Here is an 18,521-nt window from a genome sequence, read left to right on the forward strand (position 1 = left end):
GTTGGGTATTATTTTGAGGACATCCTGTAATCTAATTATGCCATGGAAATGATAAATGGATTCTCTGGCTCCTGATATGAATTCATTAGGGTTCCCAGGGGCTGGTCCATGGTGTTGCAGGATTTGTTCTGGTGGCCATTCATCTTTTCCCCATTTTTGGGTGCTCCCTCAAGCCAGGGCTGCATCAATTTTTGGCTTTTCTCTAATTAAATCAGCACATACTTGGATTCCCAACTGAATTCCCTTAACTTGGGGTAGCAACAAAATCCAGAGCTGTAATTCACCCTAGATAACATAGAAAGTGAGAGCACAATTTGAGGTGGGGAGTGGGATGATTCTCCCCCATTTTTTATAGTGAAATTTTCACAACCTTGTCCATTTGCAGTTTTCCTTTTTAGCTTAACCAATTTCTGCTGCAGTCAGATATCCTCACTATGGGCTCTGCCTTTAGCTGTGCAAATTCCCCTTGTGCCCCCAGGCAGAGCTTGGGGTGAGGGGCAGAGGAATTCAGCCCAATTCCTCCCCCAGGCAGGAACACCCTGGTACATTGTCCAGGCTTTGCCCCAGGGGTGTTAATTTGCATTTCTAAAGCTCCTCAGCTGGCTGCCTGGAATGAAGCTTCTCTTCCAGGGCAGCCATGGGATGACTCACATGGAGCCCCCCCCCACCTTACAATTTTCTTTTCTTTTTTTTTTTTAATACAATTTTCTATTAACTATTTACCTTTTAAAGGGCCGCATTTCAAGGTCTTCTGGTTTTCAAAATGCAGCTTAAAGGTGAACATGGAAAAACCCATACCATAATTTTGTCATCACTAAGAGCCATGCACAAACATAAAAACAAAAATTAGAAAGCAATCAAGTATTTTCTTTTTCTTCTCTGACTAAAAACTGATTCTCACACCCCTGTCCCAAACAGAACTGACAACAGAAAAGTAGAATTATTACGAAAAATTCTTCTAATGGTGTAATCCATTCACTGAAACTGTGAAAAGCAAAAACTCTCCAACAATGTCTCCAGAGAAATAAGGCATGACTTGATTCTGAACAGAATCATTTCAACCACACATAGTCTGCATGTGCAGAGAAAATCATTCCATGACATGGGAGTTTTACTAGATGTTTCCTAAACTTTATTCAGTCTGAACCCATAGAAATTCATTGGTTTAGTGTTCATTGTTTCCAAGGTGTGGAGTTCTTAGTGTTTGGTTTCCTGTTGCACCCGGATTTCTGTGCCTCTGATGTGAATTAGGTCTGCACTCCTGGATTTCCTGCTCAGCCTTTTCCAGACCCCCTTGGATCCCCATTCCTGGGCCCTGGGACCCCCCCCGCATCTCCTTCCCCAGCTCCAGGACCCCCTGCACCCCCTTCTCCTGCACCAACAGCGCCCTGCACCCCCTTTCCCGGGGATCCTCCCCTGGCAGCCCCTGGATCCCCCGGTTCCGTCAGCCTGGGGACCCCCGGAGCCCCATTCCCGGCCATCCCGGGGCACCGCACCCCCAGGCCTCCCTTTCCAGGGAAAGCCGCGCTGGGCATGGGGCTCTCCAGCCGCTCTGGCATTTCTGATCACCCAAAGGAGAGGGAGAGAGCAGCAGAGAGAGAGAGAAGGAGATTGGGAATCGGGGCTCGGGCTCCCAGCGCCCGCTCCTGCTCCGCCGGGGCTGGGGAGCCGCAGCCGCAGGAAAAATGGGATCCGCGGATGCCGGGGCTTCCCCCGCTTTGGGCCGAAGCCGGCGGGTTCCAGGCAGAGTTTGGGCGCAGGGCCCGGGAGTTCAGCCCAGTTTGTCCCGGGGGTCCCGCAGTGCGCGGCCGAGGAGGGTCCCGGGGGATCCCGGGAGGGGATCCAGGGGAATTCCCTGGAATTGCCCCGTCCCCTCCCCCCGCGCTCCCTCGGGCACTTTCGCTTCCGCCTTGGCCGCCCTGCGCCGCCGGGATCTGCCGGCGACCGGTGGCGTCACTGCAGCCTCGGGCTGCCACTGGCGGGCAGCAAAGAGCGGCGCCAATGGCGGGGCCGGAGGCGGCTCTGGGGGCGGGGCCGGAGCTGTGGGCGGGGCCGCAGCGGAGCAGCGCGATGGCTCCAGCGCTGGGGCCGGGGGCGCTCCCGGGGGGCGGCGAGAGGTGAGGGGGACCCCCGGCACCGGGACTCTTTGATCGCCCATTCTGGAGCGCCGAGGGGCCCCTAAACCCCCATTCCTGGGCGCCGCCATCCCAGCGAACCCCCATTCCCGGCCGTGGGTCCCACCCTGCACCCCCTTATCCGGCACCAGGAACGCCTGCACCCCTTTCCCGGCCATCCCGCCTCCCGCAGCCCCCAGAGCCCCCTTCTCCTTGACCCATTTAGCCCCCGGACCCCTATTCCTGCCTCTCCCAGCAGCCAGCCCCTCCTTTCCTCAGCACTCAGGACACCCGGGACCCCTATTCCCAGCCATCCCGGCTTTCCCTGCCCTGTCCTGGCAATGGGGACAGCGGGGACCCTTGGAGCTCCCTTTCCTGGGTACAGGAACGCCCTGAACTCCAGCCATGCCACATCTAGCCAGCCCTAGCCTCCCCTCTTGTCACTCCTGGCACCCCCAAATGCCCTTCCCGGCTCTCCCCGTTCCCCCTTTCCTTCAGCCGTGACCCCCCCGATCCCAAATCTCCAAATGTTCCCCCAGTTCTCCTCTCCCTGCGTTCCCTGCACGCGGCGCTGTCGGAGCCCGGCCCGGGCTTCCCACAGTCCATGTCCATGGGGTCCCTGGCTGGGATCCCCTTCCAGCGCCGCCGCAGCGAGCGGGGCCGGGCGGAGCCGAGCCGGGATCTTGGGACAGCCAGGGCTGGGATATTGGGATAGCCAGGGCTGGGATACTGGGATAGCCAGGGCTGGGATATTGGGATAGCCAGGGCTGGGATATTGGGATAGCCAGGGCTGGGATATTGGGATAGCCAGGGCTGGGATATTGGGATAGCCAGAGCTGGGATACTGGGATAGCCAGAGCTGGGATACTGGGATAGCCAGGGCTGGGATATTGGGATAGCCAGAGCTGGGATCTTGGGATAGCCAGGGCTGGGATCTTGGGATAGCCAGGGCTGGGATATTGGGATAGCCAGAGCTGGGATATTGGGATAGCCAGGGCTGGGATATTGGGATAGCCAGAGCTGGGATATTGGGATAGCCAGGGCTGGGATATTGGGATAGCCAGGGCCGGGATATTGGGATAGCCAGAGCTGGGATATTGGGATAGCCAGGGCTGGGATATTGGGATAGCCAGAGCTGGGATATTGGGATAGCCAGAGCTGGGATATTGGGATAGCCAGGGCAGGCACAAGGAGCGGCACCGGCACGGGGCCAGCGGGGAGCTGCAGATGCTGCAGCAGCGGCACAGCCAGAGCGGGGCTGAGCGGGGGGAGCCGGGGCTGGGGGATCTGTGGGGCTGCGATGGCAACTGTGGCACCGCCACGGGGATCCCTGAGATCCAGGCTGAGGGATTAACAAATTCCCTGGCTCACAGCTGCAGGGAATGTCTCCGGAAATATGTCAGATATGGGCGGGAGGCGCTGGAGTGTAAAGGTGGGGAGGGCAGAATTCCCATGGGAATATGGGAATGGGAATGTGGGATTTGGGAGGGCAAAATTTGGGAACCTGGGAATTCCCATGGAAATTCCATGGATGGATCTCAGACATCCCATTCCCATGGGATCTCCACGGATGGTTCCCACTGCTGTCCCATTCCCATGGGAATTCCCCAGATGGATGTCACGGCCATGCCATTCCCATGGAATTCCATGGGCAGATCTTCCCATCCCACTGCCATGGGAGCTCCAATCCAGTTCACCCCCAACTCCATCCTGGCAATCTCCCTGTTCCTTGCCATCCCCACCCCCCCAACAAAACTCCTGGGGGTCCCCCCATGACCCACCCAGCCCCCCCAACTCTTCCTGGGTCCCCCCTCATCCCCCCACACCGGGAATTCCTGGAAGTCCCCCCGTGTCCCCTCCCCCAGGACTTTGGGGGTCCCACCCGACCTGTCCCTGCACCCCCAGATTTCTTCCACAGCCCCCTGTGATGGTGGAGGGTGGGGGCCGAGTGCTGGTGCCCCCCTGCCTGCAGCAGATCCAGCGGTGAGGGCAGTTCGGGGGGTCCCTCAGCATTTGGGGTCCCTGGGATTTGGGGTGACCCCCCGGGCCCCCCAGGATCTCCCTGAACACGCTGACGCTGCCCATGGGCAGTGAGAAGGTTCAAACCCAGCACGGGGTCCCCAGCACTGCCACCCACATTGCCCAGGTACCCCCAAACCTGCCGAGAACCCCCAAACCCCCCAGGACACCCCAACCTCCCCTGATCCCAAACACAGCCCTGGATGCTCCAAAAACTCCCCAAAACCGCAAAACCCCATGCAGACATTGAGAAGGTTCATACCTGGCATGGGGTCCCCATGTCCATCACCAGCAGGTTCCCCAAAACAGCCTTGAGATCCCAAATTCCACCCCCGGGATCGCCCAAATTCCCCCATCAGGACCCCTGTAAACCCCCTTGGGAACCCCCCAAAAACCACAATGGCCCCAAAACCACCCAGAACTTCTGAAAATCCCCAGGAACCCCTCACAAAGGTTTATACCCAGCATGGGGACCCCATCACCTTCATCGGCATCACCCAGGTACCCCCCAACCCCTCCCGGGACCCCCAACCCCTCCCGGGCTCCACTGCCGGAACCAACGGGAGCGGTGTTGCCCTTTTAAGAGGAGTTACAGTGGGACCCGACAACACCGGGGGCCCTTAAAGCGGCCATGGTAGAGAGAGCCCCCAAAATTCACCCTGGGGGACAAAACATCCCCTACAGGGGCTTGGAGTGGGGACACCCCTAAAAATGTCACTTAAAGCCGTCATGATCCCCCCTCAAAAGGGGCTTGTGGGGCTGTGGCTGCACAAACACCCTAAAATGGGGAGGAAAAAACACCCCTGTAGTGGTGGGATCCCCCCAAAAAACCTGAAAAAGAGAAAAACTCCTCTTGAGAGGGGCCTGAAGACCCTGAAAGGCCCTGGAAGAGGGACAAGATCCCCTCCTGTGCTGGGGCCTCCCCGAGCCGGGAACTCTCCCGTTCCTGCACTCGGGGGAGCCCCGAACGACGGCGGCTCCTGGGCTGAGCCCCCCTCAGCCGGGGCTGCGGGGGGAACTGGGGGGGCTGGGACGGGGCTTGGGGCTCCTGGGGTGAACTGGGGGACCCTCAGTGCTCCCACCTCCCCCTGTTCCCCTGTCCCGCCCCGTTCCCATTGTTCCCCCAAAGCTCCGCTGCCCCCAGCTCGGTTTGGGGGGGACCCAGCCCTTTCCCATCGTGTCCCGGCCCGGCCCCGCTCACCCGAGGGCTCCGAACCACGCACAGGGACAGAGGAGGGACAGAGGAGGAGGAAGAGGAGGAGCAGGAGGAGGAAGAGCTGGAGCAGGCAGAGGAGGCTCCACCTGCGCTCCCCGCTCTCTGCATCTGCAGCTCCTTCGGGACCATCGCCCCCCATCCCGCAGGTGCCCGGGGAGGGGGAGCTCGCCCCAAATACCCCGGGGCTCCCTGGCTTTGGGGTTTTTGGGGGGGATGTTTGGGGATGGCAGGGCTCCAGAGCCGAGCCGCAGATGCCCCTCGGGGGCACCCCGGGGGTCCCCGGGAGGTGTTTTTGGGGGGTCCCGGTGGCGGTGGCGGCAGAGCCCCGGCAAAGGGGCCGGGGGGATGCGGGTCCGGCATGGCCGGGAAAGGGGTTCGGGGCTCCCGGTGCCGGCAGTGGCTGCTCCCAGCATGAGCCCAGTTGCTCCCCACGTGTGGCTCCAGTTTCCTGTGAGCCCCACGATAAGCCAAACCACTCCCAGTCATTCCCTATTAGAGTACAATTTGTCTCCATTTTATCACAGTTTTCCACATTTTTATCCAATTTTCCCCATTTTTATCCCATTTTTGCTCTATTTTCCTAATTTTTATCCTATTTCCATATAGTTTTCGTCATTTTTATCCTATTTTTTATTTTTCACCAACTTTTCCCTCATTTTTTTTCCTTTTTCCTCCATTTCTGCCTTTTTTATCTCATTTTTCCGCAGTTTTCTCTATTTTTTTCTTTTTTTTTTCCTATTTTTCCTCCACTCTTATTCAGTTTTTTCCCCATGTTTTCCTATTTTCCCCCCAATTTTTTTCTATTTTTAATCTATTTTTTTTTCCCATTTCCCCATTTTACCATATTTTTGCTCCATTTTTCCCCATGTTCTCTCCTGTTTTCCCCATTTTCTTCCATATTTTCCACCATTCTTGCAATATTTTTACCATTTTTATTCCTATTTTTACCTCAGTTTTCCCCATTATTTTCCCCATTTTTATCCTGGTTTTATCTCATTTTTCCACAATTTTATCCCAATTTTTTTCCATTTCTTTCTCCCATTTTTCCCAATTTTTCCTCCATTTCCATCCCATTTTCCCCAATTTTTCCCTATTTTTTTCCAATTTTTTCCCTAATTTTGGCTCCATTTTCCCCCATTTTTGCTCCATTTTTCCTGTCATTTTTCTCAGTTTTCCCCCCATATTTTTGTAGTTTCCCCCGACTTTTCCATGTTCTTCCTCCATTTCTATCCTATTTTTCTCGATTTCTCCTTATCTTCCCCATTTAATTATCCCAAAAATTGAAATTTGGGGAAAAAAAATAGAAATTTTGGTGGGAAAAAAGGTGCTTTGGTGGCAAAATTCCATGAATTTAAATCACAGCTTTCCCATGATTTTTCCATGATTTTTCCATGATTTCCAGCCAGAAGGAGGTGTGGGATTCATTCCAATATTCTGGAAGCTGGAAGAGGACCAAGCCATCAGTCTTCCAAAAAACCTGGAGCACTCAAAGGTGCAATTCCACCTTTCCCCACTCCCCGGATTCTCAGGTCTGGAAATTCTTCCACAACCTCCCAGGCAGGCAATTCCCAAAATTCCATGGAAAAATGGGATAGTTGGATTCCATCCTGGTTTTTTCCTGATTTTTCCCATTTTTTTCCCAGTTTTTGTCCCCTTTTTTCCTGTTTTTTCCTGATCTTTCCAGATTTTCCTCTTTATATTCCTCACTTTTCCCCCGATTTTTCCCAATATTTTCCTAATATTTTCCCAATTTTTTCCCAATTTTTTCTTTCCTTTTTTTCCCATTTTTCCTGATTTTCCCCTCTTTTTTTCCCAATTTTTTTCCTGTTTTTTTTTCCAGTTCTTTCTCAAATTTTCCTGATTTTTTCCTGATTTCCCTTGATTTTTCCCTCTTCTTTTCCCAAATTTTTCTGGATTTTCCCCTACTTTTTCTTAAATTTTTCCCTCATTTTCTGTTTTTTCCCCTGATTTTTCCCAAATTTTTCCCTGATTTTCCCACAATTTTTTTCATTATTTTTTCTGATTTTTCCAGTTTTCATTTACTTTTTCTTTTCCTGATCTTTCTCTCATTTTTCATAATTTTTTTCAAATTTTTTTCCCATTTTTTTCCTGAATTTTCCCTCTGATTTGTCCCAATTTCCCCCCATTTTTTTCTAATTTTTCCTGACTTTTGCCTTTTTTTTCTAAATATTTCCTGGCTTTTTCCCAGTTTTTTCCCATTTATCTGTGGGGTTTTTTTCCCTGTTCTCTTTTCCTCATTTTTTCCCTGATTTTTTCCTTAATTTTTCCCAAATTTTTCCCAGTCTTCTTCCTCTTTTTTTTCCACATTTTTACCCATTTTTTCCCTATTTCTTCCCCCATTTTTTCCTGATTTCCCCTCTTCTTTTCCCAATTGTTTCCTGGTTAGTCCCCAATTTTTTTATAGTTTTTCCCTGATTATTTCCCTGTATTTTCTAGTTTTTTTACTGATTTTTCGTGATTTTTTTAGGTTTCTTTCCTCTTACTTCTCAATTTTTCAAATTTTGTTCCTGATTTTTCCTGATTTTTTTCCTGATATTTTCTCTTTCTTTTCCTGATTTTTTTTTCAGTTTTTTCCCAATCTTTTCTCAAAATTTTCCTTGATTTTTGCAGTTTTTCCCGTTTTTTTGCCCATTTTTCCCCCTGATTTTTCCCTTTTCCTTTCCCAAATTTTTCTGGTTTTCCCAGTTTTTTCCTGATTCTTTTTCATTGTTTTTTTATGATTTTTTTTGTTCCAGATTTTTTTCCCTTATTTCCTTTGATTTTTCTTCTTTTTTCACAATTTTTTTCTGATTTTTTCCAACATTTTTCTCAAGTATTTCTGTTTGTTCTTTGATTTTTCCAAATTTTTTCCTGATTTTTTTCCCAGGGATTTTTGTCTTTCTTTTCCTGATATTTTCCCTTATTTTTATCAAATTTTCCCCAATTTTTTTCATGCTTTTCCCATTTTTTCCTTCTTTTTCCTGATATTTCCCTCTTCTTTTCTCAAATTTTTCCTAGCGTTCTCCCAATTTCTTCTCAAATTTCCCTGCTTTTTCCTGGTTTTTTTCCAATTTTTTTTAATTATTTCCCATTTTTTCCTAGATTTTATTCCTCTTTGTTTTCTTGATTTTTTTCCTGACCTTTCCCAGTTATTTCCCAGTTTTATTCCTGGTTTTCCCCATATTTTTCCTATATTTTTCCTGTGTTTTCCAGATTTTTCCTTATTTTCCTATTTTTTCCTGATTTTTCCCCATTTTTTCCTGATTTTTTTTCTGATTTTTCCCATTTTTTTGCACTTTCTTTTCTTGTTTTTTTTCCTTGATTTTTCACAATTTTTTCTTCAGTTTCCTCTTTTTTTTTCCCAAATTTTTCCTGGTTTTCCCCAATTTTTTGTCAAATTTTCCCCTGTTTTTCCCAAATTTTTCCCAATTTTTTCCTGATTTTTCCTTAATTTTTTTTGATTTCACCTTGATATTTTTCTTTTTCCCTGAATTTTCCCTTCCATTTTCCTTGAATTTATCCTGGGTTTTTTTCCATTTTTCCCCAATTTTCCAGTTTCTTTCCCACTCCCAGTATCATCCCAGTAACTCCCAGTCTAATCCCAGTAACACCCAGTCTGATCCCAGTCACTCCCAGTATGAGGCCAGTGGCCCCAGTTGCTCCCTGGCAGTGCCAGTGTGACCCCAGTAGCCTCCAGTGTGATCCCTGGGACTCCCTGTCTCTCCCAGTATATCCCAGTCAGCCCCAGCACGCTCCCAGTCATTCCCAGCTCCTCCCAGTTGCTCTCAGCATGATCCCAGTTGTTCCCAGCCACTCCCAGTCAATCCCAGTATGATTCCAGTCACCCTCAGTGGGATCCCAGTCTCAGCCAGCATGGACCCAGCTGCTCCCACTGTGATCCCAGTATGATCCCAGTTGAGTGTGATCCCAGAATGGTTGTAATTGTTCCCAGTTCCTATCAGTGTGATCCCAGTTGTCCCTGGAATAGTCCCAGTCCATCTCAGCACAGTCCCACTCCCAGTTTCTCCCACTGTGGTTCCAGTTGTTCCCAGTATGGTTATAGACACTCCCAGTATATCCCAGTTGCCCCAGTAAGGTTCTGGTTACCTCAGAATGATCCCAGTCTTTCCCACTTCCTCCCAGTATGATTCCACCTGTGGTCTCAGTCCCCTCAACATGGTTCCAGTACCTTCCAGTTGATCCCAGTTGCTCCCAATGTGTCCACATTTTCCTCCCAGCATGGGCCCAGTAGCTCCCAGTAACCCCCAGTCAGGTTCCATTCGCACCCACTGTAATCCCAGTGGTTCCCAGTGCTATCCCTGTAGGAGCCATTGTCACTCCCAGTGTGGTTCCAGTCACTTCCAGGATGATCCCAGTCACTCCCACTACAATCGCAGTCACTCCCAGTATGGTTCCAGTCACTCCCAGATCCTCCCAGTATGGTTCCAGTCATGGCCAGAGTGACTCCCTGTCACTCCCAGGATGGGCCCAGTTGCTCCCAGTCACCTCCAGTATGGTTCCAGTCACAGCCAGCCCCTTTGCAGTCACCCCCAGTATGATCCCAGCTAGTTCCAGTAGGATCCCAGTATGACCCCAGCATGGGCACAGCTGCTCCCAGGATTATCCAGTGTGGTTCCAGTTGCTCCCATTTACCTGCACTGTGGTTTCAGTCTCTCCCAGTATATCCCAGTTGCTCTCAGTCACTCCTCAGGTGCTTCCAGCCTGATCCCAGTTGCTTCCAGCCACCCCCAGTCACCCTGAGTGCAGTCCCAGTTGTTGCCAGTATGCTCCCAGTCTTGCCCAGCATGGCCCAGCTGCTGCCACTGTGATCCCAGTTACCCTCAGGCTGATTCCAGTTGCTCCCTGTTCCTCCCAGTTGCCCCCAGTTTAGTCCCAGTCACTCCCACTCGCTCCCAGTTGTCCCCAGCATGGTTCCTGTTGTTCCCAGTGTGTTCCCAGTCATCCCAAGTATGGTTACAGACACTCCCAGTATATCCCAGTTGCCCTCAGCATGTCCATAGGCATTCCCAGACACTCCCAGTGATCCCAGTCAGGTGCTTGTTATCCCAGTATGACCTCAGTCATGCCCAGTATATCCCAGTCCAGCACTCCCTGAATTCAGAGCCCCCCACCCGTGGGATCATCCACCCCCCATCCCACAGGTGCCCAGGGAGGGGGAGCTCGGCCCAGATATCCTGGGGGGTGCCTGGGTTGGGTTTTTTGGGGGGATGTTTGGAGAATGAAGAACTCCAAAGCTGAGCAACAAATGCCCCTTGGGGGGACACTGGGAGGTCCCAGCATCCCTAAGTGGGGAGATCGAAACGGGAGGAACTTTTTGGATTCCTGGCACTTCCAGCAGGCTGGGGAGGGAAGGGACTGAGTAAACGGGGAACCCCCAGTACAAGTGTGACCCCCAGCAGCTGGGACAGGGGGGAACCCCTGAACACCAAAGGGGAGAGAGCAGAGATGGGGAACTCCTGGGAGACATTTACAGGGGTGAATCTTGGTGTTTGAGGGGTTTATATGGGCACCAGCTGCCCAGTGACTTCTAAAGGTGGACTTGGAGAGAGGAAACCCCTTAATCGTATGTGCTTATGAATTGTATTTTTCCCCAAACCAGGATTTCCCATTCCCAGACCTTGGCCAGATGGAGAAGGAGGCTGTGAGGAAGAGGAAGACGTCCCAGGACACCCAGGCAGGTGAGGAGGAAGTCAGTGCCCCTTTCCCCCTCTCTCCTGCTCCATCTCCCAGCCCAGCCTGGCCCCCGGCTGCAGGACAACCCCGCTGCCGACGCCGTCCTGCCGGGGACGCACTGGGGGGATCTCCTTCCCCTTCCCTCTGGCACGGAGGCAAATCCCATCCTCTCCTTGTCCTTCCTCCCCCAGACAAGGAGCTGAGGATGGAGACCAGGGAGGACAAATCCCCACGGCAGAACCTCGTGGAAGAGGCCGTTTTGAGCAGCACCACAATGCAGGAATCCAATGGGGAGGAAAATCCCAGGAGATCCTGCAGGAGGAGGGGCTCCAAACCCATCCCAGGGTGCTCTGAGGAGGAAAGACCCACCCTGTGCCGGGAAGGCGGCCAGAGATCCAGCCAGGGCTCTGAGCTGGTGGTCCATGAGCAGCTTCAGGATGGGGAGAAGCCCTACAAGTGCTTGGAGTGTGGGAAGAGCTTCAGCCAGAGCAACAGCCTGATCCGCCACCAGATGATCCACACTGGGGAATGGGCCTACGAGTGTCCCGAGTGTGGGAAGAGGTTTCACAGCAGCTCCAATCTCGTCCTGCACCAGCGGATTCACACAGATGAGAGGCCCTTCCGCTGCCCTGACTGTGGGGAGGGCTTCAAGCAAAACTCCGCCCTCGTCACCCATCTGCGCATCCACACTGGGGAGAAGCCCTATGAGTGTTGGGAATGTGGGAAGAGCTTCAGAAACAGCTCTAACTTGATCATCCACCAGAGGATCCACACTGGGGAGCGTCCCTATGAGTGTGGGGAATGTGGGATGACCTTCAGCCAGAGGTCCCATCTGACCAACCACCAGATGATCCACACTGGGGAGAGGCCCTATGAGTGTCCTGAGTGTGGGAAGAGGTTTCAGACCAGCTCAGATCTCCTCGTGCACCAGCGGATTCACACGGATGAGAGGCCCTTCCGCTGCCCTGAGTGCAGGAAGGGCTTCAACCGAAACTCCACCCTCATCAGGCACCGGCGCATCCACACTGGGGAGAGGCCCTACGAGTGTCCCCAGTGTGGGAAGAGCTTCACCCAGAGATCTCACATGACCGAACACCAGCAGAGGCACCGGTAAGCGGAGCCCTGTGAGTGCCCCCAGTGCAGGAAGAGCTTCGTGCACTGCCCCAGCTCCATCCCCCATCAGAGGACCCACGTTGGGCAGAGCTCTGATGACCCACGTTCCCAGTGATCTGTGTTGGGAACACACTGGGCTGGTGGTCATTTTATTTTGGTTCTATCTCTTGATTCATCTTCATCCCTATAAAAGAGACAAAATTGGGGTAAAAGTCTACAAATTCATCAAAGGCATCTAAAGCCTCACTTTTTACCAGTGCTTTAAGGGAATTCGGGATTCAAGTAGATACTTGGGAGGACTTGGGGATTGTGGGGGTATCTGTTGTAGTTTTCTCCATTTCTTGTCACTCAAAGAGATGAGAGGGTTCAATCCGTCACCTCAAAACCACTCAATGCCACTGAAAACTACTCATTCCCACCCAGAATTCCTGGATTCCACAGCTCCTCAGGGTATGATGTCTTAAGTTTTAACTTTCATATTTTTCATATTCTGCACTGCCTTGGATTTTAGTTTTGAACTTCCTATTAAGTGTTAGTGAGCTCTCTTCACAGGGTAGGTAGACAAAACAATTCCTTTTCTAGCTTGATACCAAGGACAATTGTTAGAAGTTTCAAGCCCAAAAGCATAAACAAGGGTGGACTGAAGAGAGAAAACAAGAAGGATGTGACTTCATCATCTGAAGCTGTAACGGGACAATGAACCCCAATATCCAGATGGACCTAAACTTCTAAAAATGTGAGACCTTGTGATCGCTTGTCCTGGCCTGGCTCTTTTACTGCCCATGGTGTATTTAAATCCTTCTAATAAACTTTATTCTTAACTCTCTTTGGGCTGTTCTAGGCCAGCCTTCTGAAGGCATCAGGTGGAATGGGGTTGGAAGGGGATTGGGTGAAGTGGGATGCAAATCAGGAGGGGTGAGATGGGCATTGGGTGGGGCAGGATGGGTGGGATGGAGTTTGGGAGGTGTGAAATGTGGGAAATAGAGCTTGGGAAGGGGGTCTTGATGTCCAGCAGGGATGGGATGGGTTGGGGTTGGGACTGGGGAGGTGGGGTGGGGTCTACAAATGAGACAGCCGAAATCTGGGGATGAGAAATGGACAGGGTGCCCATTACTGAGTGAGTTTTTCTGTGAGGTGCCCCTGCCCAGGGAGGCAAGGATTGAGTTTCAAATGAATATCATTAAAGTGAGAGGTGTGGGCAAGAGGGAATTCCATCCCTCTGCCTCAGAGGATGGGCCCTGTGAGCCCAGGAAGAAACTCCACCCTGGACCCCTCGTGGGGTGGCAGCCCAGGGATTTCTGATTGGGTTTGGGCCCCTGGGGTTTCTCCCTTGCTGTGTTCCCAGTGGTTCCTGACCTTGAACTCCACCCTGGTTGTCAAACCCCATCTCCCTGCCTCTGTTTGGGGCTGTCTCTGGATCTGAGTTTGTTCCTGAGCTGAATAAATGGTTTCCTGAGCAGAATCCCATCTTGTTGGTGTCCCATGCCTGTTCCTGGCAACTGTGGCTTCCCTGGTCATGATCCTGCAGCCTGGCCCTGTGTCGTGGTTTTAAACCAGTAACTAAAAAAATTACTTATTTCTTGTTGTGAGATATGGATTAGAACAAGAGCAAAACAGGCTTAAAACTTAAAAGGAATAAAGACAGTTTATTAACAAACTACACGAATAAGAACACCAGAATAAACTTTCAGAAAACCCCCCTTATCTTCCACATCTTAACTATTTCTCTGTACACATGACAACATAGAGACAAATAACTTTAGAACTTTGGTGGTTAAAAACAGTCTCAATTCTGGTTACAGTCTTTTCATCAGTCTTTGTAGAGAAACAGAAGTCTCTTTCTGTTAACTTACAGAGTTTCTCACGAGAAAACTATTTTTTGTCATAGTTTTCTATTTCTCTAATGCCAGCTGCCCGGAAATCTGTCATTAGATCTTCTCCTCCCATTTCACATCTCCGAGGTGTGTATGGGTCACAGAGTTTAGGAATCTTATTTTTAAGGATAAGTTATTCAAAGGCAGAAGTCTTCTTCATTTGTCTCTGTGAGCCTTCCTGGAAAACAGTTTTCTCTTTGCCCCCCAAAGCTTCAAAATCTTCACTCAATTCCAGCAACTCACAGTATCACAAGTACTCTCTCTCTTTTGCTCAAAAGTTACACTTTGAATATCTCATTCCTCCTAATACTCTTATCATGAATTAAAGGAGTCTTTTATACTATTATTGTCCATCTCCATAGCTTTAACAGAAAGATATTTCAGCTGTAAAGCATCTCCTTATTCTCTCTTTCTTATTTAAACTTAACTCTTTTCTTCACTGTTTTTGGTAGTTCTATGATGTCTCCTCTATGTTGATTGTCTCTCTCTCTGTCTTTCTGAGAAAAGGAGTAATCTGTATGTTTATCCAGGTAGTAAAAGAATTAAAAGCTTTAAGAAAACTGCAAGAGTTCATGGTGTTAAGTTTCAGTCTAGCAGCAAAAACTGAAAACCAAGCTCGGCTGACCAGCGCTGCTTCTCTTCCCCCTCCCCCCCTCCACCCCGTGGCCTTGGCGGCCTGGAGAGGGGGGGAGGAGGCCGAGACAGAGCCTGTTACCTCTTCAAACGCCGGAAACCAGAGAGGGCAAGAGAATTCTGTCTGTACTTCTTAAGGAGGTGTTTACAAGCTGAATTCACTTTTTAATGGTCAGATCTGCTGTCAATTTTTGGAAATGACTGATAATTGGTCAGGAGGAAAAACTCGCATCAGCCACCAGCAGCTTCAACTTCCCCTCTTTCTAAGCTGTCTTAAAGGTAAAGCTACCCCATGACAAATCCAAAGGATTTTGGGGAATTTTTTTCCCAAAAGCAGCAGGTTTTTCGGGGTGGCGGGGGAGGAGAGACCCCCTCTAAATTCCTTGAGGTGTCCCCAAGGCACCGTCTGCGGAGGCAGCGGAGGGTGAATAGAAGGGCATTTTATGGAAATTAAGGGAATTTCGGGGGATTTGGCAAATTTTAGGGAATTTTTTGATTTTTGGGGGGGTCTGGGGGGTCTTGATTTTGTGAGGTCTTGCATTCTGGGGCCAGGCTGCAGGATCATGTCCAGGGAAGCCACAGTTGCCAGGAACAGGCATGGGACACCAACAAGACGGGATTCTGCTCAGGAAAACATTTATTCAGCTCAGGAACAAACTCAGATCCAGAGACAGCCCCAAACAGAGGCAGGGAGATGGGGTTTGACAACCAGGGTGGAGTTCAAGGTCAGGAACCACTGGGAACACAGCAAGGGAAAAACCCCAGGGGCCCAAACCCAATCAGAAATCCCTGGGCTGCCACCCCACGAGGGGTCCAGGGTGGAGTTTCTTCCTGGGCTCACAGGGCCCATCCTCTGAGGCAGAGGGATGGAATTCACTCTTGCCCACACCTCTCACTTTAATAGTGTTCATTTGAAACTCAATCCTTGCCTCCCTGGGCAGGGGCACCTCACACAAAACCTCACTCAGTAATGGGCACCCTGTCCATTTCTCATCCCCAAATTTCGGCTGTCTCATTTGCAGACCGCACCCCACCTCCCCAATCCCAACCCCAACCCATCCCATCCCTGCTGGACAGCAAAATGCCTTCCCAAGCTCTATTTCCCACATTTCACACCTCCTAAATTCCATCCCACCCATCCTGCCCCACCCAATGCCCATCTCACCCCTCCTGATCTGCATCCCACTTCACCCAATCCCCTTCCAACCCCATTCCACCTGATGCCTTCAGAAGGCTGGCCTAGAACAGCCCAAAGAGAGTTAAGAATAAAGTTTATTAGAAGGATTTAAATACACCATAGGCAGTACAAGAGCCAGGCCAGGACAAGCGATCACAAGGTCTCACATTTTCAGAAGTTTAGGTCCATCTGCATATTTGGGTTCATTGTCCAGTTACAGCTTCAGATGATGAAGTCACATCCTTCCTGTTTTCTCTCTTCAGTCCACCCTTGTTCATGCTCTTGGGCATGGAACTTGTAACAACTGTCCTTGGTATGAAGCTAGAAAAGGAATTGTTTTGTCTACCTACTCTGTGAAGAGAGCTCACTAACACTTAATAGGAAGTTCAAAACTACAATCCAAGGCAGTGCAGAATATGAAAAATATGAAAGCTAAAACTTAAGACATCATACCCTGAAAAGCTGTGGAATCCAGGAATTCTGGGTGGGAATGAGTAGAATTCAGTGGCATTGAGTGGTTTTGAGGTGACAGATTGAACCCTCTCATCTCTTTGAGTGACAAGAAATGGAGAAAACTACAACAGATACCCCCACAATCCCCAAGTCCTCCCAAGTATCTACTTGAATCCCAAATTCCCTTAAAGCACTGCTAAAAAGTGAGGCTTTAGATGCCTTTGACGAATTTGTAGACTTCTACCCAAATTTTGTCTCTTTTATAGGGATGAAGATGAATCAAGAGACAGAACTAAAATAAAATGTCCACCAGCCCAGTGTGTTCCCAACACAGATCACTGGGAACGTGGGTCATCAGAGCTCTGCCCAACGTGGGTCCTCTGATGGGGATGGAGCTGGGGCAGTGCACGAAGCTCTACCTGCACTTGGGGCACTCGCAGGGCTTCCCTTACCGGTGCCTCTGCTGGTGTTCGGTCATGTGAGATCTCTGGGTGAAGCTCTTCCCACACTGGGGACACTCGTAGGGCCTCTCCCCAGTGTGGATGCGCTGGTGCCTGATGAGGGTGGAGTTGTGCTTGAAGCCCTTCCTGCACTCAGGGCAGCGGAAGGGCCTCTCATCCGTGTGAATCCGCTGGTGCACGAGGAGATCTGAGCTGGTCTGAAACCTCTTCCTGCATTCAGGACACTCATAGGGCCTCACCCCAGTGTGGATCATCTGGTGCTTGGTCAGATGGGACCTCTGGCTGAAGGTCATTCCACACTCCCCACACTCATAGGGACGTTCCCCAGTGTGGATCCTCTGGTGGATGATCAAGTTAGAGCTGTTTCTGAAGCTCTTCCCACATTCCCCACACTTGTAGGGCCTCTCCCCAGTGTGGATGCGCCGGTGGGTGATGAGGTTGGAGTTTTGCTTGAAGCCTTCCCCACAGTCGGGGCAGCAGAAGGGCCTCTCATCCGTGTGAATCCGCTGGTGCAGGACAAGTTTGGAGCTGCTGTGAAAACTCTTCCCACACTCAGGACACTCGTAGGGCCTCTCCCCAGTGCGGATGCGCTGGTGACGGACGAGTTGGGAGCTGCAGTAGAAGCCCTTCCCACATTGCCCACACTCGTAGGCCCATTCCCCAGTGTGGATCATCTGGTGGCGGATCAGGCTGTTGCTCTGGCTGAAGCTCTTCCCACACTCCAAGCACTTGTAGGGCTTCTCCCCATCCTGAAGCTGCTCATGGACCACCAGCTCAGAGCCCTGGCTGGATCTCTGGCCGCCTTCCCGGCACAGGGTGGGTCTTTCCTCCTCAGAGCACCCTGGGATGGGTTTGGAGCCCCTCCTCCTGCGGGATCTCCGGGGATTTTCCTCCCCATTGGATTCCGGCACCGTAGAGCTGCTCACAGTGGCCTCTTCCATGAGGTTCTGCCGTGGGGATTTGTCCTCTCTGGTCTCCATCCTCAGCTCCTTGTCTGGGGGAGGAAGGACAAGGAGAGGATGGGATTTGCCTCCGTGCCAGAGGGAAGGGGAAGGAGATCCCCCCAATGCGTCCCCGGCAGGACGGCGTCGGCAGCGGGGTTGTCCTGCAGCCGGGGGCCAGGCTGGGCTGGGAGATGGAGCAGGAGAGAGGGGGAAAGGGGCACTGACTTCCTCCTCACCTGCCTGGGTGTCCTGGGACATCTTCCTCTTCCTCACAGCCTCCTTCTCCATCTGGCCAAGGTCTGGGAATGGGAAATCCTGGTTTGGGGAAAAATACAATTCATAAGCACATACGATTAAGGGGTTTCTTCTCTCCAAGTCCACCTTTAGAAGTCACTGGGCAGCTGGTGCCCATATAAACCCCTCAAACACCAAGATTCAGCCCTGAAAATATCTCCCAGGAGTTCCCTGTCTCTGCTCTCTCCCCTTTGGTGTTCAGGGGTTCCCCCCTGTCCCAGCTGCTGGGGGTCACGCTTGTACTGGGGGTTCCCCGTTTACTCGGTCCCTTCCCTCCCCAGCCTGCTGAAAGTGCCAGGAATCCAAAAAGTTCCTCCCGTTTCGACCTCCCCACTTAGGGATGCTGGGACCCCCCAGTGTCCCCCCAAGGGGCATTTTCCACTCAGCTTTTTAGTTCTTCATTCTTCAAACATCACCCACGAAAAAACCCAACCCAGGAACCCTCCAGGTTATCTGGGCCAAGCTCCCCCTCTCCTGTCATTTCTGGGATGGGGGGTGATGATCCCACGGTTGGGGGGCTGTGAATTCA

General features: G+C 51.1%; 1 protein-coding gene across 1 annotated transcript in view; it reads left to right on the forward strand.

Moving 5' to 3' along the window:
• Positions 1–18,521, forward strand: part of LOC111944753 (uncharacterized) — a 245,903-nt gene that overhangs the window by 168,347 nt on the left and 59,035 nt on the right. The window contains 1 exon segment of the mRNA XM_086872437.1: positions 11,443–12,098. Within this exon segment, the coding sequence (XP_086728563.1) occupies positions 11,443–12,098 (656 nt within the window).

This window comes from Cyanistes caeruleus, unplaced genomic scaffold (assembly GCF_971803275.1).
Source record: "Cyanistes caeruleus unplaced genomic scaffold, bCyaCae1.hap1.1 HAP1_SCAFFOLD_65, whole genome shotgun sequence".
In the NCBI taxonomy this organism is placed as follows: domain Eukaryota; kingdom Metazoa; phylum Chordata; class Aves; order Passeriformes; family Paridae; genus Cyanistes; species Cyanistes caeruleus.